Source organism: Camelus bactrianus, chromosome 3, assembly GCF_048773025.1.
Source record: "Camelus bactrianus isolate YW-2024 breed Bactrian camel chromosome 3, ASM4877302v1, whole genome shotgun sequence".
NCBI classification, from domain to species: Eukaryota; Metazoa; Chordata; class Mammalia; order Artiodactyla; family Camelidae; genus Camelus; species Camelus bactrianus.
In genome coordinates this window covers 27688645-27713599 of record NC_133541.1, presented here as the reverse complement: position 1 = coordinate 27713599, position 24955 = coordinate 27688645, and the positions used below count along the sequence as shown (strand labels likewise).

The 24955-nt window shown below is 33.9% G+C and overlaps 1 protein-coding gene across 1 annotated transcript in view; it reads right to left on the bottom strand.

Moving 5' to 3' along the window:
• The window catches only part of WDR70 (WD repeat domain 70), a 233651-nt gene that overhangs the window by 189830 nt on the left and 18866 nt on the right, over positions 1-24955 (bottom strand). The window contains exon 6 of the mRNA XM_074357233.1: positions 563-622. Coding sequence (XP_074213334.1) covers positions 563-622 — 60 coding nt within the window. The remainder of the gene's footprint in view (positions 1-562; positions 623-24955) is intronic.

Sequence of the window (24955 nt, the reverse complement as noted above, 5' to 3'; positions counted from 1 at the left end):
TTTCATTCATTCACAAACTTCATTCAACTATCATTCATAATGGTTTTACAGTAAGATAAAATACTTTCAACTTATTCCTCAAAATTTTAATTACCAATTTTAAATAACATAAATGACAATATAAATATAATCCATTAATCTAAATAATATAATCAAGCCATTCATTAACTGTGTTATGTTCATTTCTTATCTCAACATCTACCTAAAAAATGAACTCAGGCCTTTTACTGATACAGAAATTAAGCTAAGGGTAATGAGAAATTTTCCCACACCATAAAAAAAGAAAGTATTTGAGTTTCATTTCTTTCTTTCACTTACAATGTTCCTATATCAAAGAAAGACTGTAACGCCAACAATAACAATGACAATAAGTGTTCCTGGTTTAAATGAAACGCAATGGCTATTTTGACTGAGCAGAAAAGTAATCTATTTTCCTTAATGTCCATAGCTTTATGATATCAGTTTATTGTGTAACTGATCTTAATACAAATGCATCTTATTACTTCACTTTTCCATAAGAGCCCTGTTATTGAGGGAAAAGAATCAAATTTTTGAAACTTACTGTTTTAGTGCCATGCTTTAGTGTTATCTCATGCGAGTCAGGGATCTTTTGGACAGGATTCTGAAAAAAGAAAATTCCATGACACTGATAAGTCATATAACATATTTGGGGAGAACTACATACTACACTAACAGGAAATGTAATTTTTAAAAATTGCATCACTAGCTTTTTAACACAAAACTGTGTGAGCATGTCTTATTTCTACACTTCTAGATGGATTGCAATTGGTCACTCTGAGCTGATAATAACTTTATCTTAAATCTCTAAAAAAGATAAATATAAGAAACTCTTTAGGTTGTATGAAACCATAAGGCTCTCTCAGTATGGAAAAATTTTTAAGTCCTCTTTACCCTGGTATTTGGACATACCTTAAAGTATTTATGTACTCAATTTATACTAGACAACAAAATTTATATAGGATATACCTTTTAATCCATAAAAGTTTAAAAAAAAAAACTGCTGTTCAAATGGAATTGAGTCATACACTGATTCGATTCACTAAGCCCTTATTAAAGTGAGATTATACCAGATGCTTAGTGGCATTAGACATAGGTCCTACTCATCTTCCCTCCCAAGAAGCATATGGTCTAAGAGGGAAACATCAATGACTCTACTTCAATATAATACATATATAATACATGCTATGTTAGAAAAGTTACAGACAGAGTAACTGAGGGTTAGAGAAGATGGATGCATAAATCAGACATAAGAGATCACAGTGATCATTTAAATAAGAAGTTTCATTATTCAGCCAATTCCCCTTTATTCAAGAGCAGGGTAATCATACTAAAATTCTACAGCCATTATAAATTCATGTTAGGATTATCTTGCAATCTACTTCATTAAATATGTGCAATCTAACAGACTTTGGTCCCTAACTTCCCTCATTCTTTAGGATCTTTGATGAACCAATCAATCACCAGCTCTTTCTATTTTATCTTAAATCTTTCCCCTACTATAGCTCCTTCTCCTCCGCATATAAACTATTAAAGTATTTCCCATATTAAACACACACACACACACACACACACACACACACATATATACATACACACATTCCCCCTATGTTTACTGCAGTGTCACTATCTTTTCCTCTACAATCAAGGTACTTTCACACTACAGTTTTCTACTTTCTTTCACTCTTCTACCTCTACCACTTTGGCACTTGTCACTTAATTCCTAATGCTTAGCACAATTCTTGGTACTTAAGGGACTCTCAGTAAATATTACTTGAATGAATAAATAAGTCACATAAGTGCCCCAGGACACTTTTCAGAACTTAACCTGCACACCTGACCTTTCAACAGCATGATAACTACTTAACTGTTGTTTCCTCCATCTTGAAACTATTCTTTCTTGGAAGGAAACGCAACAGCCTAGACAAAAAGCTAGGAAACTTAGGGTTTTAAAATCTAGCTCTGACACTCATTAAACCTGCCACAACCTTGGGAGAGTAATGACTCTGTTTCATCATTTGCAAACTAAGGATAATAGCACCTACTCCTTAGGTTACTGTGAAGTGGTTTAAAGCTCATAATACAGCAGGGAGGGTATAGCTCAGTGGTAGACTGTTTGCTTAACATACATTGAGGTCCTAGGTTCGACCACCAGTACTTCCATGAAAAACAAAAGTAAACTTAATTACATCTCCTTGCAAAAAAAAAAAAAAATTTTTTTAAGCTCATAATACAGAGTTTGACACAAAGTACATGCTTTATAAACGACAGCCACCAGTTATCCTAAGGCTTACCTCCTGTCTCTCTGGTCATTTATGTTAGTCTATTTCCAGGCTTCTCTTCCTCTTTATCTGGCTAATTCCTACTCACCTTTCAAGACTCAATTCAGATGTGACCTGCTCCTGGAAGCTTTTCTCAACATTTCAAATTCTGGCTTAAATGACCTTTCTGTGCACTCGCATGACCACCTCTCCTTGTCTCTATCACAGAACCTACCACAATACATCGTAATGTTTTACCTATCTCCCTCACACCACTCCCTAACCAAACTGCAAAATGGACACTCCTCAAAGACTGTGCATATATATTACCTCTGGGTCCCCAGTCCACAATACACTTGGTATATGGCAGACACAGACAAAAGTTTCTGGAGTGAATTAATGGCCTCATAAATCATATTAGATTATAATTTTTAATATATCTTCAAACATTAATGTTTATGTTCATAAAGAAAAACAGGTAGGTGCTATCCATCAGGTGAGCCTGGTGAGTGAGAGTCAGGGATAACTGAAGGTTTTCCAAAAGTGAAAACCTTCGAAGACCAAATGATTCTACCCCAGACTAAAAGCAGATGAAAAGTTACAAGAATAGAGAACTAAAGGCAGTTTTGTTTTAGATGGTTTGCATCTGAGAGGTGACTATAATACATTACCACCACAGATCAATGAAGAAAGAGATTAGGAACCAAGAGGCACTAAACAAAAATACTAACCTCATAGTAACCCAAGGAACTGCTAGAGAGTTTGCAGTTTATTTCAAGACAAAGACATCACGGTATAGAGTACTATCTTTTGGAAAGAACTACACATACCTATCTCAGAGATACCAATATTTCAACACAAATTCCAAAATAATTTAAAAGTTGAACAAACGAATTCTAGACTACTCCTATATTAAATTTTGTAAACCACTGACTGCTACCTTTGCAGCTGACAATATCTGTAAGAAATAAAAGCCCATATAAAGGTGCTAAGTACTCTTGCAAGAAACAGGAGAACAGTTCAAATGTTTTACTTAGAGAAGAATCTATTATCGTCTGTGTCTCATTTCATAACTAATTACTTTTTCATCACTCAAGAAAGAGAAACACTGTCACCAAAAGGAGGGATGAAAATTATTTCATTGAATTCAGTGCAGAATATGCCTATATATAGACAATTTCTGACATTCAAAGAAAAAACTTACAAGAACACAGAACAACTTAGTATTTACATTAGGACTGAATTAAATGTTTAAATAAATGCTGTTTACATTTAAAATAAAAGTTTTACTGGAAATCATGTAGGCATAACTCATAAAAAGCCCATATAATTGGCACAACTAAATCATCTAAAATAGTAGCAATCCATCTTCTGGTAGCATATTACTTGATGGTGACTGTTCTTTTTCCAGAACTTTTACTAATGACTTTTTGAAATATGGCTTAGTGTGAAACTTGCTATAACAGTAAAATATTTTCAAGATTTCCCTGCCAAGGGATGTCATAAACTATAAGACTTCAATGAAGTCATTTATTACCAAAATTCATAACAAGAGCTACAGTCTTAATGTAAAGGGGGAAAAGATACCAGTTTTTGCTTTGGTTTGGTTTTAAATGCCAACCAAAGGATTATTTCCCAGGCTCTTTGGTTTACCCCCAATAAGAACAATGACAGCAAACTGGAATAACATGAGCAATTCCATCTGATGCACATACATCCTTACAGTGTTTTCAAAAGACTTGCAAATCAGAAATAAACTTTCTGGGGTAAATTTGTCATAAATTTAAAAAGCTGTATATGTATAGTACTATAAGCCGTAATAAAAAGTCTACTCAGTAATAAGGATCTGCCACAAAGTGGCTAGGAGTCAGGGGAAGAATGGAGATTCCCAACCAGGAGTCTGAAAATGAGTGCTACTTCCTCCCAGAAACCATACCGGAAACAGTTATCAGTGCAGTACCACAAGCAACCAGAATTAGAGTCCATTCTGGTGTAACTGTGGAGATCCAGTAAGACTGACTTAAAATTAATTCATTTATTCATTCACTCGCTAATCACATATTCACTTAACAAACATTTATTGAGTATTTAAGTATATACTACACACCACATACCAGGAACTAAGTTATAGATTAAAAGTCCCATAACAGAGATTCTGCTCACAAAGAACTGTCAGTCAGTAAAGCAAAACAGACAGGTAAACAAATAAGCAAACTAAAATGTTTCAGATGCTGAGAGAAGAATACACAGGGTTCAGGGCTAAATTCCATTGTGTCTGGGGAAGTAGAGGGTAATTAGAAAAGGTTTCATAAAAGAGATGTTTGAGATGCCTTTGGAAAAATAGAAGTTCCTTAGGTGAATGTGGAGGACATCAAGGAGAGAATAAGATGACTCTTGACACTTTCTAAACTGCAAATATTTCTGCCTGGCTAGAGTTCAAATTGCCAGGCAGGAAAAAGGGGAAGGGTGTGTGGTGTAGGCTGTGTATGTGTGTGTATTTTTTTTTTTAAATGTTAACCCAGAGAGCTAGTTATGAGCCAGATAGTATACAATGTCAAGAATCTGAAATTTAAGCTTTGAGCCATGTAGAGTAATTTGACAAGATTTGAGATTTCAAAAAACCACCAAGGCATTCTGTACATCAAAAGACACAATTAACACAGCAAAAAAGCAATCTACAGAATGGGCTAAAATATCTGCAAATTACATATCTGATAAACTGTTAATATCCAGAATGTATTATTAAAAAAACTCCTCTGACTCAACAATTTAAAAAAAAAAACCTGATTCAAAATTTGACAATGGATTTGAATAGAGATTTCTCCAAAAAAGAAATACAGGTGATCAAGAAGCACATGAAAAGATACTCAACATCACTAATAACAAGGGAAATGCAAATCGAAACCACAATGAGATAACCACTTCACATCCAATGTGACAGCTATTATTAAGGGAGAAAAGAAAGAAAAACAAAATAAGTATTAGTGAGGATAAACAGAAATTGGAATGCTTGTACATTGCTGAAGGGAAATGGTGCAGCTGCTATGGAAAACAGTACGGTAGTTCCTCAAAAAATTTAAAAAATAATTACCTGTGATTCAGCAATTCCACTGGCATATATACCCAAAAGAAATAAAGAGTAGAGTCTCATAGAGGTATTTGTACACTCATGTTCATAGCAGCTTTATTCACAATAGTCAAAAGGTGGAAATAATTCAAGGGTCCATCCATGGATGAAGGAATAAATTGTGATATAAATGTATAATGGAATATCATTCAGTCTTTAAAAGGAAGGAAATTCTGACACTTGCTACAACATGGATGAACCTGAAGGACAGTATACGAAGTGAAATAAGCCACTCACAAAAAGAGAAATCCTGTATGACTGCACTTATCTGAGGTATCTAGAATAGTCAAATTCATTGAAACAGAAAGAACAGTGGTTGCCAGGGTTGACGAAGAGATGGAGATAGGGAGTTGTCATTCAATGGGTACAGAGTTTTTGTTTTGCAAAATGAAAAAGTTCTGGAGGTTGGTTGCACAACAATGTAACACTACTGAGCTGTACATTTTTAAATGGTTAAGACGGCAAGTTTTATGTTACGTATATTGTACCAAAACTTCAAAAAAATTTAATAGATATAACACACATAAATAAACAAAAAAGGTTAAAAGATGTATACCATTAAGCCTGAATACTTCTCAATGCTATAATAAATATTAGGTAAGCTTCAAAATAAACCATTTATCAAATGTTTAAAATCTTCCTCCAAAAATGTAAAGTTACGTGTCTAAAATATTGCAGGAAGGAAAGACAATTTCCTATCTAAATCTCACAGCTGGTTCCAATCCTTCAATTAGCAGTATTCCCAAACCACTTCTAAATTACCTTCAAACCATTAATGCCCTATTGCAAACTTCAATCTTACAGAACATTTCTTAGTAACATGACTTAAGAGTACACTGTTAAACAACTTTTTATATTTGTGTGAGGGCTGAGAAACTTAAAAAGGATAGTTCATTCTTATATTTTATAAGAAATCATATTTTTTAAATATGACACTAGCAATAAACACGAAGATAACAATTGTCTATGTTTATTTATCAGACAATAATGGCAAGTAATTAGCCAACAGGATTTATATCAAATGACACATCTACTTTCAAAGCTACCATGAACGTATGTTCTATCACTTCCTAACACCCTAAAATTTTATGAATACGTCAGCTCATTCTTATTTGTTCTCTTAAGTACAAAGACTTAAAATCTAGACAGGACTCTGAGATTAATTTCCAGTTGTAACCTTCACCAAGTCATTTAACTATATAGAACCTCAGCCTTTTCACCTGTGAAAGCAAGAGTTGGACTAGGTAATTCATGACATTCCATAATGACATGGCTAACCTTAAACTTACTCACATCTGGAACTATGAACAGTACCCTATGTCCTTCCCTGACCTCCATCCTCTTCAATTCTTCCCACATTGCTCACTACTGTGATATTATTCTTCGTATGTCATTTTTCACAGAAAACCTTCAATATGTCTCTACCACCTTAGCTAGCAATAGTATCGTTTCAGAGCACTTATACACTTATGTTTTAGAAATTTTCTTCATCTGTTGAATGTTGTTCCAGGTTACATTTAGAAAAATTAATGTTTTTTAAGAAGTTTCTGGTCAAAGGTTAAAAACTTTCAGTTATAAAATAAGTTCTAAAGGATCAAATATACAGCATGGTGACTACAGTTAATAACTCTGTGCTGTATACTTGAAATTTGCTAAGAGTTGATCATAAGTGTTCTCACCACACCAAAAAAAAAATAAATAAAATAACTATGTGAGGTGATGGATGTGTTAATTAAGTTGATTGTGGAAATCATTTCACAATGCATACATATATCAAATCATCACATTATACATCTTAAATGCATACAATTTTTGTCAGTTATACCTCAATAAAGCTGGAAAATAAATATCATTAAGAAAACAACAGAAGAATTTCATATGTAATCAAAAAGCAGATTGTTTCTTAAGAGATACTAATCTAAAAAGCCTAGTAACATTCTTATCATTTGCAGTGGTATTTATTTTTCATTTATTACTTACTAAGGTATGTATTAAGAGCCCATCCTTACCCACAGCATTAACCATCCTAGGCAGGGATGGAAAACCACAGAGGCTGAGCTTGCCAGAGATGGGGTGGGGGTAGGTACTATAACAGAATTAAAAAGGAACAACCTGGCTTTCTAGGACCCTTATAATGAAACTCTTCCCTCCCACTCCTTTACCCCCACCTAAAAGAGAAGGCTTTCTTTTACAACTACAAACGTAGGGGTAAATTTCACCAGCTCAGACTGGGGCCCCTGAGTTTTACCATTTGTCCTATTCCTAAAAAAGGCCCACCTTGCCAGTCACAACAATGCATACACCATTCTCATATCTTCACAAAATTTGAACTAATTATCCTCTCAAAGCCTTATTTCCTTAGCCACCTATCTACCAAGAATAAGAATTGGTTAAAATGATTCATTTGGGAAACAAAGTGCTTTTATAAGTGGAGTAAAGATTAATATAAGCCTCAGTCTGATAGCTCCACAGTTCTCACAGAAGCCTTTCTAATGCCTTGCACCTCAAAGTACAGGACACAAAGCAGCACCAGGGACATCACCCAGGAACTTGTTAAAATTCAGAATGTCAGGTCTCTCCCAGACACACCAAATCAGAATCTGCTTTTGGACAAGGTCCCCCAGGAGATTTAAAGTGTACATTAAAGTGTGAGAAGCAAAAGTTTTCTGAGATTATCACTTCACTGCAACACAAGTTCACCAGTCCTATTACAGCTTGGTAGTATATTGCCTGAGCAACATTTTATATCTTAAGATAATTTCTATAACCTTAGAAAGATATTCAACTGGAAAATCTTTTTTTTACTTTTGTTAATTTTTTATTAGCATGAAACAGGAAGACCTAATACATAACATGTTTATTTTATTTTTAAAATTGAAGTATAGTTGATGTAAAATATCACGTTAGTTTCAGGTATACAGCACAGTGATTCAGTACTTCCATTATACCTCATTATAGGTTATTGTAAGATAATGGGTATAGTTCTCTGTATTACATGGTATATCCTTGTTTTTCTTTTTTATATACAACAATTTGTTAATCCTATACCCTTTATTTGTCCCTTCCCCTTCCCTCGCCCCTTGGTAACAAGTTTGTTTTCTACATCTGTGAGTCTGTTTCTGTTTTGCATATACATTCATTTATATTATTTTTTAGATTACACATTAAATACCATAATTTATTTCTCTTTCTCTTCAACTGGAAAATCCTGGAAGTCAAATTTACTTTCCAATTTAGCAAAAAATCTTACTCTATAATTCAATTTTCCAAACTGCCTGGTAATATGGGATTTTTGTTTTCTAATTCATACAATCATTCATTCAACAGCTACTTAATAAAAACTTATATTGTTTTAAAGAGACAAGGCAAGAGCAGGACAAGAATCTGAACTGTTACTTACTAGTGGTAAGAACAAAAAATCTCTTCTCCTTAGAGCCTCTATTCCCTTAACCATTTACTGGATATAAATAATAAAAGTAGCAGCTTGCATATACATGCATACTATCAGCCAAGCACTGCTTAAGGCACCATATACTAAGTAATTTAATTCTAACAACTCTCTAGTAGGTCTTATCATCACCCCATTTTACAGAAGAGGAAACTTAGGCAAAAGGAGGTTAAGTAATTTGTCCAAGATCACATAACTGGTAAGTGACTAAGAAGGAATGTGAACTTAGAAGTCTGGCCCCAAAGTCCATGTATGTAATCATTACAACCTACTGCCTCCTCTACTAGCTTCACAGAGTTCCCGTGACGACCAAATGAGTTAATGTACCAAAACACTTTATAATCACAACCCATTCTAAGTAAAATATTACTATGAGCCTATGGCTATACAGGTTTTATCCTGAAAGTACACATTTGAGAAATTGTTTGAGACCAGGTATAAAATGCCTTGAGATAGAAAAGTTTCACCGACTTTCAGCACCTTAGATCTGCAGGGCAGAACTAATTCAACATGGGTTATGTACTGTAGTATTCTGAGTTATGTTTAAGATTTCATAACTGTCCTTTATAAAAAACTGAGTTCTTGCTTGGGCAATCTTTTTATATTTAGTTAAAGATGCACAGACAATACTAATTTTGACTATAAAAAATGTCAAGGTATCAGTCAAATTAATAAGAATTAATTTATTTAGGAAAATAAAAGAAGCTTGAGGCATAATAAATGTTTATTAAATTCACTTGGTACTGAGAAAAGGTCTATCTTAATCCTTCTGTACTACAGATCTTTTAAAAACCTAACACTGCAGAATAAATAACATATCTGATTTAATCTGATTTTCCATACATACAAAAACAAGTATATGTTTCACAACTGTGAAAGGTACATTGAGAATTAGAGACATCTCAAAAGCCAATCTGTACAGGTTTTGTCGCATTCATTCTACAGTTCTAGCTTTAGCAATTATACACCCTATTCATGCCACCAAATATGGAACAAACACATTATTAACACTTCATCATACTTTTCCTAATGTCTAAAGCCACCACCACAACAAAATATTTTAAATTGCTCTTGGGCATTTCTTGCCAAAGAACGGAAGCAGATTGCTTACTTGCCATCTTCTTACTAGTCTGTAAAATCCTTGAGGACAGGTACTAAACCTGATTTTATTTGCATCTTCAGTACTAGGCACAGGGTCTGACATACAGTATCTGCCCAAATATATTCATTCTTAACTAAAGATATAAATTGCCTAGTAATGATTGTATTTTAAAGAAAATAAGCATGAAATCCATGAGAAAAAAAAATACACAATCAGGGTTTGTACTTATCATGGTATGTTTATATACCCTTCTAAAATATGCAGACATATTTATTAACTATTTATATTTTACATCTACTCTTGAATATTTTCATGTATACTTTCAAAATAAAACATTCAAAGCCACAGACAGACTTACTATAAGCTGTACATAATAAAACCTAAGTGCCAGGTACTATGCTGAATACCAGGGATCCCAAAATAAGGAAGACACAATGCACTACTTTCATAGAGCTCAGAAACTACAGAAGGTGCACTCTTGTAAACAAGTAACTATTACAATTACAATCATTTATCATAGTTATGACAGGTACAATAATAGAAGAATGTCCTACGTCAAATCACAGACAAAAATTAACTTAAAATGGACCAAAGACCTAAATGTAAGTGCTAAAACAATAAAACTCACAGGAAAAAAAAACATAGGAGTAAATCTTCACAACCTTGGGTTAGATTACTTAGATATAACACCAAAAGCACAAGAAACAACATAAAAAAACAGATAAACTGGACTTCACCAAAATTTAAAATTATTATACTTCAAATTATACAATAAAGAAAGTGATAGGACAACCCACAGAATGAAAGAAAATATTAGCAAATCATATGTCTGAGAAGGGACTTGTGTCCAGAAGGCATAAAGAACCCTTATAACTCAATAATAAATAAATATCCCAGCTGAAACAGGCAGAAGATCTGAAGAGACAGTCCTCCAAATAAGACATGGAATTAGCCGATAAGCACATGAAAACAGTGTTCAACATCATAATTCTTTAGGAAAATACAAATCAAAATCACAATGAGATAACACATCACATCCACTAGGATGGCTATAATCAAAAAGACAAACAATAATATGTTTTGGTAAGGATGTGGAGAAATTGAACCCTCACAGAATACCAATGGGACTGTAAAATGATACAACTACTATGAAAAACAGTTTGGCAGTTCCTCAAAATGTTAAACAGAGTTATCATATGACCTAGTAATTCCACTCCTATACACTCCCAAAACACAAAAATATACATCTATACAAAAACTTCTAGACAAATATAACATCATTATTCATAACAGCAAAAGAGTGTGAACACCCAATGTCCATCAATTAATGCATTTTTACAATGTGGTATGTCCATACAATGGAATATTATTTGGCCATAAAAAGGAATGAAGTACTGATACATGCTACAACACAGATGAACCTTGAAAATGTTATGCTAAGTGAAAGAAATCAGTCACAAAACACCATTTACTGTATTATTCCATTGATATGAAATGTCCAGAATAGGCAAATCCATACAGACAGAAAGTAGATTAGTGGTTGCCAAAAGATGGAGGCAGGGCAGTGGAGGGAGAACAGGGAGTGAAAGTTAAAGGCTGCAGGGATGCTTTTAGGAAGGACAAAAATGTTTTAAAGTTAGATAGCGGTGATGATTGCACAATTCTATGGTTATACTAAAAACCACTGAATTGCAAACCTGAAAATTATGAATTTCAGGGTATTAATTATAATCTCAATAAAGCTGTTACAAAAATTATAAAATAATAGAGGAATATAACTAATGCAGAAGTAGCACAAGGAAGCAAGTATTCAATTCTCACTTTGTGCATCAGTGAAGGTCCTTAAAAGGAGAAAATGCACAAGCAGAAAAGCTAGATCCTGATAAATGAAAAGGTTCTTCCTTGATGGAGACAGATCTGTCACTATGTTACCCAGAGAGTCACTACTTACATAGAGACCCTATACAAGAGAATGGAGTTGTACTGAGTATTGACCAGGGTCCAGATAGAAGGAGAAGCATGTTGGAATGCATAAAAGGGAATTCATATTCAAAACCTGTTCATAGTTTGTAAGGCTGGGGCATGAGACAGTGTAGGAGAGACAAAAGAGGACCCTGAGAAGCAGAAAAGGTCACATCCAGTGGTAAAGGAAGGTGTAATGGATAAGCACATGTATTCTGGAGTAGATTCCCCTAGATTTGAAACCTGGCTCCACCATTTACTAACAGGGTAGCTTTGGGTAACAGTGCCTCTGAGTATCAGTTTCCTTATCTGTCAAAAGAGGATAACAGAAGTAGGAGGAGTAAATGAGTTATTTCACCTTAAGTATTTAGAATTTTGCTGCACGAAGGAAGTAACCACTTACTGTCAGTACCATTATTTGGTTCTAGATTTGAGTATACACTTGTTTCTTTACCATAAATCAAACAAAAGGGGATTGAAGATACTGAACTGTGGCTTAATAGTGAATTCCTAGTTTGTTATAGCATCACTTTTTATAATAGTAAAAATCAAGATTATGCCATTAACTCCTTGATTTAATCAACAAACATTTAAACCCCATTTATACTGTTCAAGGTTCTGTGGGATGCAGATGTGCATAAAGACTCACTGATTCCACACAAGATCAGTAATGAAATGGCAAAATAACCATCCAACAGCAGCCTGGTAGGCCACGTGAATCAACTTGGTGGTCTTGGCCTTATTTCAAATTCATAATTAGCTGCACTTCTGGTACTCAGCACAAATAGTATGAACAAACTGTCTCTCCAAAGACTGAGGTCTATAAAAGAATTTTTTTAAAGTACACTCTGTTAACACTGCTTTAAAATCTACTTATATGCTACTCTATCAATTTGGCACTCAAAAATATAAAATATATTCAAATGCAAACTTTATAATCTTGGTAACAGGGGAGTACCTAATTCCACTGAAAGACAAACTATATCAACTTTGGTAATTATTCATGATTTTGTAAAAATTATTTAAAAGCACTTTTTTAAAAAAGCACTAAGAAATCTTTTTCAAAATTGACATATGCAAATCTTTCACTTTCAACCATGTATAGAAGGGGTGAAAGATCAAGGGAGATATTTTACTTTCAAATACTGTGTTTATATCTACTAAACTGAAAAACTGATGTCTATTTCTATGGCTTCTTTAACATTTAGAAGAGTGTAAAAATTAATTACATGACCTTTGCTCTTAAGAATACTTACTAGTTGGGAAGATAGAAGAAAACAAAATGAGATCAATAAATAAAGTAGCTCAAAGTAAAATTTTAAAATAATAAAGTGAGAGTAAAAACTGGGGGGAAATTTAATTACATTGAATTCAGTTTTTTAAAAACAACATTAAGGTAAAGTGAAATATAACTGAAACAGAGCCAAAAGGTGAGGCTTATGTAGGAAGATAAAAAGAACTGGAAAGAAAAGAGAAATGAAGGAAAAGATAAAAAGGAAGAGGATTCCACATAGATAAATAACAAGTAAAGGACTCTGGGAGGGCCAATTACAAAAGTATTCATAGAACTATAAAGTGTAAATAATTTAACCCTCTGAACCTACGATCAAAAATATAAAGTGTGAAAAAAATTGCAGTGTTATAACCAGAGAGAGTTGGGGGAATAAAAGAAGAAGAAGAGAATTTCATTCCTTCATAGAAAGTACTAACGATAGTAAAAATCCTTGGGTAAAGGGAAAAAAAGGTTTTGAATAAGAAAGGGATGTGCCAAGTGATTATATGGAGAAATGAACAAGGGTTCTGTGAATCCAGAAGATAGGTATATGGCTATAATAAATAATAAAGGATACAAGGGAGAACATAATAACATTCTTTCATGATTACAAGAGAATCAGTCAATTGAAAAGGAGACCTAAATTTTCATAAAAGAGGGACATAAAAAAGTTTGATTAAAATATCTTAAAATGAATTTAAATTTTTAGACAGTTTATTTAATCTTTAACAAAACTTAAGTTATAACTACATCAAATCTCAGAATACACCAAATCTTAGAATGTGCAAAGAATGAATCAGGTATTATTACACACCATTGCTGGCTTGAAGATGAAGGGGCCACATCCAAGAACTGGGAAGCAGCTTCTAGTTCCTGAGAACAACCTCTGGCCACAATCACAAGGAACTGAACTCTGCCAACAATCTAGCTGAGCTTGAAAGCAGATTCTTCTCCAGAACTTCCAGAGAAGATTCCCACCCTATCCTGATTTTGAACAAGTAATCAGAGAATTCAGTCCAGCCTTCCCAGACTTCTGATCTACCGAACTGTGAACCAATAAATGTTATTCTAAGTCGCTAAAAAAAAAAACAAAATAAAAATACTATGGCAACTTTAACAGTACATAATAAAAATGCATCAGATCACCAAAATTTTCACCATAATAAACAGCTGTAAAATGGATGACATCAGCTTAAAAATTTTTTTCACTCATCTTGTAAAATAAGTCTTTGTTCATTTGGCTTGTGGTTATGTTCAATGATGAATTATGGAAAGCTTTGAATTAAAAACTTGAATTTTCTTACCATTTTATTTTCCTTAAAAAAAGGTATTATTTTATTGGAAGTTGGAAGTAATTTTTCCAACTAAAATTTATAAAGCATAAAATGGCATCACAGACTATACATGATCAACCTTGGCAGGAATATTAAGAGGTATGTTTTTACAAAAAATATTCAAAGCCTTCATGAATTTTCCATTCAAATCATTTATCAATCTTGTCAAATTTCTCTTTTTCAGTTAAGAACTGGTCCAACTTAACTAGATCCTCATCTGACAACGACTCTGGGTGGAGTGAAGGACATCCTTAACATCACTTCCACAGACTTAATGAAATTTTACATCTGCAAGATTTGCAACTCACTGATAGAAGTTTGCCAGAATTTAATGTTAAATACTTATATGTTAAAACAACTTGTAATTGTGGAGACTACAATCAGTCAGATAAAAGTACCCTCCTGTCTTCTTCATTGCACTTAACTATGCTTTGTGTTGTCTGCATAAACTAGTCCATCTTACCCACTATACACTAATTCCTGAGAATAGAGAAAATGGCCCATACTGGCTGTGTCATTCACATTGCAGGTGCATAAAATAAAAACTCCTGATCAGAGGCAGAAAGGACCCATGCTAGGGACTGTTCCTGGCAGCCACCTGAGAGAATACAAAATCTCACCTAGCAATGAGAGCTTAAAAAGGTCTGCACCCGTCTAACAAGGGAACTGTGGTAGAACCAGCCAGGATGTGTGAGAAGGGACTGTTACTCCTGAGTTTCTAAAGGTTAACTGTGACTAGATCAGAAGCAGCTCTGAGTCCATGAAATGTTTAGGGGAAAGAGAGTAAGTATAACCACAGCCAAAGATGGCCATGCATTCAACAAATATTCCTTGAGTATCTACTATGTGCCAAGCACAGGTCAAGCCACTGAGGATACAATAGTGAAAGAGACAGTGTTATTGCCCTTATGAAACTTAAATTACTATGAAGAGAAAGACAATAAACCAATAAAAATGTCAGCTAATGGAGCATCAGAATGCAGTGGAATGCAGGTGGAATATTTGTATAAGGTAGTCAAAGAGGCAACACTTGAACAAAGATCCAAATGAAACGAGGGCATGATGCGAAGCTCCTAGTGTTACTTCACGTAGAGGAAAGACAAAATAGAAAGGCTCTATGAGGGATCAAGCATAGCTGTTCAAAGAAAAGCAGAAAAGTCAACGTGAGTAGAGAAGAGGGAGCAAGACAGGAGTGGAAGGAGATTAAGTCAGAGAGATCTGCAGAAGCCAAGTCATGCAGAGCCTTAGAGGTCAAGGCAAGGATTTCTTAACATGTGACAGAAAGAAATTGCAAAGTTTACTGACAGGAAAGTAACCAAAAAAAGCAGGGAAGTGACAAAATCTGATATGTGCTTTTTAAAGTTTGGATTACTCTGGTGAACAGAGAAATAAACCTTATTTGACCTTACAGAGTTAAATTATAAAGAAGCCATCCTTAAAATTCCTGCCATTAAGCCTTATTCTATACAGTAATCTGTTACTGATTTTAAATGCTTAAAGACAGAAAATAAATTGTAAATATATTACTGTCAAATTCTCAAATCAGAAAAGAATAAAAAATTCACTCTACATTATTTTTTAAGTAATTTATTCCAGCATTAATCTCAACCTAAATCTCACCTGTTCCAGTGTGTAAGAAGACATTGTTTGTAAGATTCTTTTTTTCTGTCCACTGTAGACAGGAGACAGTTGAAAACAATGGATTCACGCCAAAAGCCAAAATGCTTCTATTGCCCCCTAGTGCCCATCTTAAAGAACGAAGACCTTCCCACAGTAGTTTGGAAACAGTAATGAACACATTCACTGGATTTTGGAGTAGAGCTTTTAGCATCCTCTGCTGACAGAATCTTGCAGGTGAAAGCAGGTGTAACTAAATTGCTCTGTTTTAAAGAATATTCATTTTTCTTCCAAAGTTAAAATCATTGTTTCCTAACATTATTTTTTTAACTTTTCTTTCTCATCAGCTGCAATTAAATTAAAATTGGTCATTAATCAACTATTGGTAATGATGATGAAAACGATACAACACGGCAATTTTAAGTACTTAGTATGTGTCAATTCCTACATTGTTTACATAAATCATCTCAATCCTCATATAATCAACTCCTGAGAACTGAAAGAGAGTTTTTTTCCACTTTTAATTCATCAAACTTTCCCTGTGCATGCGGGACAGAGACTGACTGATACAGGTGGTTGGCAATGATCAAGGCCAAGGGGATGAGAAGCCTCAGGCAAAAAGTCAGGGAAGCACAGTGGTGGCCCAAATTTGGACTCTCCACCACAGAACGTGCCAACCAGAGAGTCAGAGAAAGTTCATGGAAAACAGGTGCTCACAACTAAAAAGTCACTGTTACATCTAGCCTTTAGTTACAGTCATAAAAATGCAACTTCCAATTTTCTGTAGTAATAGGAAACGGGATAGCAAGGACAATGAAAATCCTCAATAATCCCAAAGTTTCCATTTGATTATGTTACAACTTTCTTTACCTTTAAAATAAAAAACAGAATTACACACATGTAATAGATACAGTTTAAAAATCATATTTCACCTCTTTCCTGACTCTACCTACCCCTTTGAATTTTTGTTCACTTATATAGCTCAAAGCAAAATAATAATAATACATCTTGAAATACTCACTAAATACTTCAAATTATTTAACAGTTGGTATAGTTTGACAAGGTTCAGTAATGGTTTGCATACCATTTTCATTTGCATCCTATTTGAAAGAGTAATTTTATTACCACTGTAGATAAGTAAAATTGAACAAAGGAAGAATGAGTGAAAAGCAGGCTTATCATCAAAAGAAATTATGATATACAACATTAACATTTCCAATCCAGTGACTTCAGCAGTAACACTGGACCAACTAGTAACCAGCAACTGAAGTAAATGCATATTTAAAAAAATTAGAGACAATCAGGTGGTATAGTTCTAACGTAACTACTCATATGTTCTCTCATAATTTTCCTTCGATCTCTAGTGCTATGAAAACTCTTTTTTAAAAAGTCTGTGACTAGAAGAGGGCACAAAGAACCATCAGGGTGACAGGAATGTCCTCTAACTTGTTTGGGATGGTGGCTACACTCGCTGTATATACAACTGTCAAAACTGTTTAAAATGAAATCTTAAGATCTGTGTGCATTATTATATATAATTATACCTCAGTCGAAACAATCACAATAGGTTTTAAGTTTTGTGAGACTGGTTTTAAGATGAGAAAATCACGGCTCTTTTTTTTTTTTTTCCTCATTTAACTGGTAGGTTCATAAGCAGGTATAGCCTATACAACTAAATTAATTAATCTCAACCATGGGTCACCTCTTGCAATTATTAAACTACTATGTAACTAAATTTTAGGCTTAGGACAAGGCATACATAATGGTGCTTACAAACACAGGTGTCTATTTGCATTTTCATGCTCATATTTCTTCTATTCACTCCTCTATCCCTACTTCCACTTTCCATGTAAAAACTAGAGATTGACATGTCAAAAAGAGAAACTCTCAAATGTCATAAAATGAAGTTTTCAATTATAAAAACCAAATACATTCAATTCCACTTGACAAATATTTATTCTATGTACTATAGTATAGGCACTACACTAGAAGTTATGAGTTTTAAAAAATTACTGTGCTATTTATATACAGATCTCTATACTTAAGGTCATTACAAAAGATTGCAAAGGCAGAGGCATTAACACAAGAATACAAATATTATGTCACAAGAAAAATAGTTTGTTTGCTATAGAAAGTAGAAAACAGACCTAGGAAGTAGCACGTACAGCTGGCATCTGGAGAGGATGCTTGGAGGAAATGGTCTCTGAAGGTTAGACAGAATTTAACAAGCAGAAACTGGAGGAGTGGGAAGGAAGCATTAAAGTTTTGATCAGTGTCCACTCAAAACTAGCAGACTCATTTGTCAGACAGAATTAATGGGCAAACAGGAATTCATGAGGTCTAATGTACTTGACAAACGAGGCCTTCTCTACATTAGCCTATTCTAATGAGAGATTAGACATGTCCTTGAAAAAATCTTGAACAACTGATAGAACCAGTGCTAAATGAGGAATGAATTATGTCTGTTGTGGAAAATGATAAAAGATAGCAGGGAGGAGGTAAAACTCCTTTTTAAAAAATGATAATCATAAACTCAATGAGGGAAAATTGCTTATTTTGTTTAGTCACAACTTGCCTCATTAAAGATGCACATTCTCCTAAATTAAAAGCATTTAAAATGTACTTTCTTTGTTAACATTTCTTACTGGAATCTTTTATCAAATTAAAACAAAAGAAATCCATGCCTATGACTCTATTTCCTTTATGAATGTTTCAGTGATCCTCTATATAAATGACCTTGACATATATGGCTGAAATTGACTAAAATCTTAGCCAAGACTACTTTTATGGAATCTTTCTTTAACAAAATGAGCCAAAAAGATTACACCTCATTTTGGAAGAAATAAGAACAGTAGAATAACTAAATAGCAAGATGAAACAGACAGGAATTCAAAGGAAATTCATGCATGCTAATATAGTAACCAAATCCTAAGAGTTTAAAGATTGCGTTAGTATCCATAAACTTTCTTTTGCTACTTTGGAGAAAGGCAGCTAATATGTTCACAATATACAAAATGAAATCAAATAATAGAATATACATATGTATGTCATATAATATTAAAGGACTATTCCATTACTACCGGTGAAAGCACCAAGCACTGAATATAAACTCATGCACACTACATAGTTCCTAGCTGGCTCTCTGCATCATCCATCCTTTGTAGTGGAAGCATTAAGTTTTAGCTAGAACCCTGGATTCCTAAAGTGAGTATTATATTTCTCACATAACAGAAAGATATGAAGTTCAAAATGAGTAGCTGTCTATCCGTTCTGCCTTCCTGCTGACAAAACTGCAAAAATAATGGCTACGGCTAGAGTGTTCAAGATGAAGTTCACACATTGAGGATAGCAGAACAAAAAGACAGCCTAGTTCTATGATATCCTGAACCTGAAACTAGTGATGGTCCTTTTAACTCTTGATTTCATCTATGTAAAAGAGGGGGAAAAAAGACTTCTGTCTTGTTTAAGCCACTGTTATTTTCAATTTTCTGTCACCGGCAGCCAAATCAATAATGTACTAACTGATAATGTAGGTTCACCACTTAAAACAGGCTCAGAGCTCAATGCCACTGGCTTCCAAATAGGGGAGGAAGCATAGTAATGTTAAAAGCACAGACAACCCAGATTTGAATAGTAACTCTACCACTTAATAGTGAGATAAGGGAGCAAATAAAGTTGGGAAAAAACTCTCTGTGGAAAAAATTTTGAGAAAGGTTTACTGATTATTTAGTGATTCTTATTCAAATTCTTTTTTGTACTGAAAAGGTTTATAGAGTTATTTATATTCAGATGGATCTCTCACTAAGATTACTCCTAATTTTTCATTGTTCCTGTTGTGAAATGGGTATCTCTTTTTCAATTTTAACCATTTAAACTGGACTCATTAATCTGTTGCTTTTTTAATATTAGTCTGTTTTGATTAGTCCCTTTTTGTTTTAGAGTCACATCAAATACAATATTCTCACTTCTTTCTTTTTAGTCTTGATTATTTCAGTTTGTTTAATTAGCAAAAATGTCTAGAATAATATAATAATGTGACAGTTACCATTTTTTATTCCTGGTTTTAAAGGGAATACTCTAATGCTGCTTAGATATGTATAGCCTAACACTGACTGGTGAAATGAAGCATGAATGAATAATTTAATATGACATTAAACTTCCGAGTTTCATTTTTAAACGTTTTTTTATTAGGAATCATAAATTTTATAAACTCCCTTTTTGTTATATATTAAAATAGATGATTGCAATGATAAATTCCAGGCGTCGTTATAAGGGTTCCACACATATTCATTCACTTATTCAATCATCCACACAAGTTGAGTGAAACTCACACAGCTTAAAAGTGAGAGAGCTCCGTCTGATTTCAATGTCCATTTCCTTAATCACTACTCTCTAGTACTATGGCCTCTCTATATCTGTATTTTGTCTCTTTTTATTGCCTGGAATACAATCATAGTAGTCCAGTCAATAGTGCAAGCTGGGAGATGACTTAAGTGGTTACTAATGTTGAAGTGGTATCAGATTAGCCTAAGGTGACAGCAATGGAAACAGAAATGGAGAGATCTGGTATCTTTGGAGATAGAGCTGATGAGAGTTGATAATGAATTAGAGGTTAGACATGAGGTAAGAAGGAAAGACAGGAATCAGTAATGGTGACTAGGTTTTGTGGCCTACATATAGCAAATATTTAGAACTGCTTCTTGTGTTTTATATTAACTTTATTTATGTACTTTTGTTTTACTTTTTTCATTCATTCTTTCTAATTTTTGCCTTCTTAGAGCGTTTCACTTCATTAAATCCTTCTGGGAACAAAGTAAATCATAAAAAAAAGTTTATGCACTAGTACTTAACATTTATTTTATATTCATATTCAATCTTGTTCTGTTTGGGTTTTTTTCTATATCTGTTCTAGATTTTTGAATTAAGATCATAATTGCCTTATAATAAAGGACTGCTGCTTGTAATCCCATTATTTGTTTCTAATGATGGGCATAGTTAATAATCAATGTGGAAGCTGGAAAAGAACAGAAAAGTATAGGGCAGAAATAAGCATTAACCTCACTCCCACAACACAGAAGCAAGTAACGTGAGGACTTTTTTCCACATGTATGTTTCATTTAAAATTCCAAAATCATACTGCCTATACAGTCTGTTATCCTTTCCTATTGCTACCGAAAAGTCTTATTAAACATGGCAGATGACTACATATTTTTATATGACTACACAACAATTTACTGGCCTTTCCTCCATTATTTTGTATTTACAGTATTTCAAATTATTCTAATATTTTATATATGCTAGTTATTTTCAAACTTCTTTAGACATAGAATCTGCAAGAGAAAGCTCTGAGCAAGCCTAACGCAACAGAGCTGACCTTGTTGAATATCGGTGTGGGACCCAATCCCACCATAACCACCCTCCGGGAGTATTCCATGGAACACATTCTGAAAACCACTATTATATGCAGTACTGATAAACATCTTTGTGCATAAAGCTTGTCCCAAATTTCCTCAGGATAGAGTCCCAGAAGTGATATTACTGAGTTTAAATGAAATGAACATTTTTAAGGCTCCTGATATTTAGTAATGCAGTTTCAATAATAAAAAAAATAAACTGTGAGAGCTACTGCCTCAATTCCTAGAATATCTACCTATCACAGCCCTTCACAAAATACGACAGTTATGATTTAATAGATATAATTCAAGATAGGCCTAAAAAGACATAAAAATAGGTGAGATTCCAAAGGCCAGGAACTTACCATCTCTCCTATCTTTTCTTCAGAAATAATTAAACACTAATGTTTCTAGAGACATCAACCTTCACATAGCGTGAAAGAAATATTTTTCACAAAATAAAAATCAAAATAAATATTACATCTAAGCCATTTGGGAGAAAGAACATTCCTACATAAATTTTATGTGAAAACCTCACAGTGGCTTCATTAGCACAGAGAAACAGAGGAGCAATTCCCTAATTCTTCTTTTTCAGAAACATTATTTTGTAGGATCCCATGTTCTTAAGTATCGATGAGGCATGATACAGATCATAACCTAACTTAGATAACCTATGACCCCAACTGTGACTCTTTAAGTAAGCAGGCACAAGTGGTTTGGGAAGAGGTGCCCCAGAATAACCTAGGGAACCTTTTCTTACAACACAGGTTGCAGGAGTTGAGGCAGGTTCACCCTAGTCCTATTGAATTGATCTCCTGATTACAGAACCTAAGAGTATATATATTTTCAGTTGTACCAAAGATGATTCTTACATTCAGATTAAGAATCACTGGTAAGTTCTGCTCAATTCTGTTGTGAACCTGAAACTGCTCTAAAAGAATAAAGTCTACTAAAAAAAAAAAATCACTGGTAAGTCTATTTTTAGTTTTTTAAGGAATCTCCATACTGTTTTCCATAGAGGCTGCACCAAACTACATTACAGTGTAGGATAGTTCCCTTTTCTCCACACTCTTTCCAGCATTTATTGTTTATGGACTTTTGAATGATGGCCATTCTGACTGGTGTGAGGTGATACCTCACTGTAGTTTTGATTTGCATTTCTCTGATAATTAATGATATTGAATATTTGTTATGGGCCTATTGGCCATTTGTATGTATAGCACAGACAAGTATATTCAATATCTTGCAGAAACCTATAATGAAAAAGACTATGAAAAGGAATATATGTGTATATATGTATGACTGAAACATTATGCTGTACCCCAGAAATTGACATATTGTAAACTGACTACATGTCAATTTAAAAAAAAAAAAAGCTGGGTTAAAAAATATTTTTAAAAATGTTTTTCCATTAATTTCAGTAATACTTGCTGAAATACTTAGCCACCCAAGTATGTAAACTTGGCTGCTTTCCTACTAAGCAGAATGTCTCTCTAAAAAGCCACAGTGATTTGCAAATTCCTGAGCAACAAAAAAAATCAAATTGTATTCAGGAATCCCCAGGAGTCATGTTTGCTGTGGTGGTTTATTTTCCCTCATCTAGGGAATGAGTACTATTACTTGCAATGTGACTTGTGTTACAAATAGTTTAATCCCGCAGCAGCAGGAAAAGGGATCGAAGATCCTAGAGGCAGAGAGACAACCCAAGTGACTACAGCAAAAGTATACGGGGGAGAAAGCAAAAGCCTGACCTTAAATGTTGAATTTAGAACACTGCTGGAGCTTAAATATGGACATGATTCACGAGTGGTTAAAACCTGGATCTGAAGTTCAAATGAGAGGAGGCAATGCCTCCAGTTGCTCTGAGCAAATAGGAGTCATGAGTACAGGAAGATGTAAGAAACCCCACCCTGGCCAAATATGAAATGAAAAGGTAGATAAGGACATATCCTCAAGAATGCTTATGGTTGGAGAAATGTAAGGAAATACGAAGCAGTAAAAGACACTTAGCAGAAATGTAAGCAGTACAAGTCAGCTCAGGCTACCATAACAAAATACCACAGACCGGGTGGCTTAAAGATCACAAATTTATTTTCTCACAGTTCTGGAGGCTAGAAGTCCATGATCAAGGTGCCAGCAAATCTGGTTTCTGTTGAAGACTTTCTTCCTGGCTTATAAATAGCCATCTTCTTGCTTTTATGTGCAGACTTAGCTCTCTGGTGTCTCTTCTTAAAGGGACACTAATTCTATTTGGATCAGGGCCACCCTATGACCTAACTTAACCTAGATTACTTCCAAAGAGGCTCATCTCCAAATACAAGTCACAATGAAGGTTAGGTCTTCAATATATGAACTGGGGGAGGGGAGCACACATTCATAACAAACAAACATAATAAAACTCATTCTCACATATCATAGTTCAACCTAAATATTACCTACTCTACGAACTACCCAAAATAGCTAAACACATCTTTTTCTTGTCCACAGCACACTGTGGCCTAGATGTGTGGTTGCTGTTGCTCCTGATTTTCCATGTGTGCTTAAAAAAAAAATGTTAGATGACGGTTCTACATATGTTCAATAGATAAAACTTGTGTATTTGTATTGCTAAAACCTATACTTTTACTAATTGTTATCTTTAATTTCTGAATTGTTTCTGAACAATTCTCCATTATGATTGTAGATTTGTCCATTTCCCCTTATAATTCTGTCAATTTCTGCTTTGATTATATTGTGTTAAAATGCAAGAGGTTAAGGAACACCAAATTTTCCCAGAGAATAAATTGTTTCTTTTACCATTAGGGAATAACCCTCATTTTGCTAATTAGGATTATAACTTAGATTATTTTGCCTTTACATTAATTTTATAATGCTAATCAGTTATCTTTTGATTAGCATTTTCCTGCTATATTCTCTTCTAACCCTTTTTTTTCCAACCTTTCTACATCATTACATTTTAGGTGCATCATTTATAAACAGAATATGCCTGAATTTTTTAATTCAATCCAAGAATTTTTATCTTTTAAATGGAAAGTTCAGTCCATTTACATCTATTATGAATACTGATATACAGCTGACCTTGGAACAACATGGGTTTGAACTGCATGGGTCCACTTATACACAGATTTTTTTTATAATAAATACTCCAGTACTACAAGATCCACAGTTGGTTGAATCTGAGGATGTGGAACCTTGGAAATGGAGGAACTGTGTAAATGGAGGTCTGACTATAAGTTATACTCAGATTTTTTTTTTTAACTGATGTGTAGTTGATTTACAATGTTGTGTTAGTTTCTGGTGTACAGCAAAGTGATTCAGTTAAATATGTACATATATATATCCTTTTTCAGATTCTTTTCCATTATAGTTTATTACAAGATATAAAATATAGTTTCCTGTGCTATAAACTCCTAATTTATC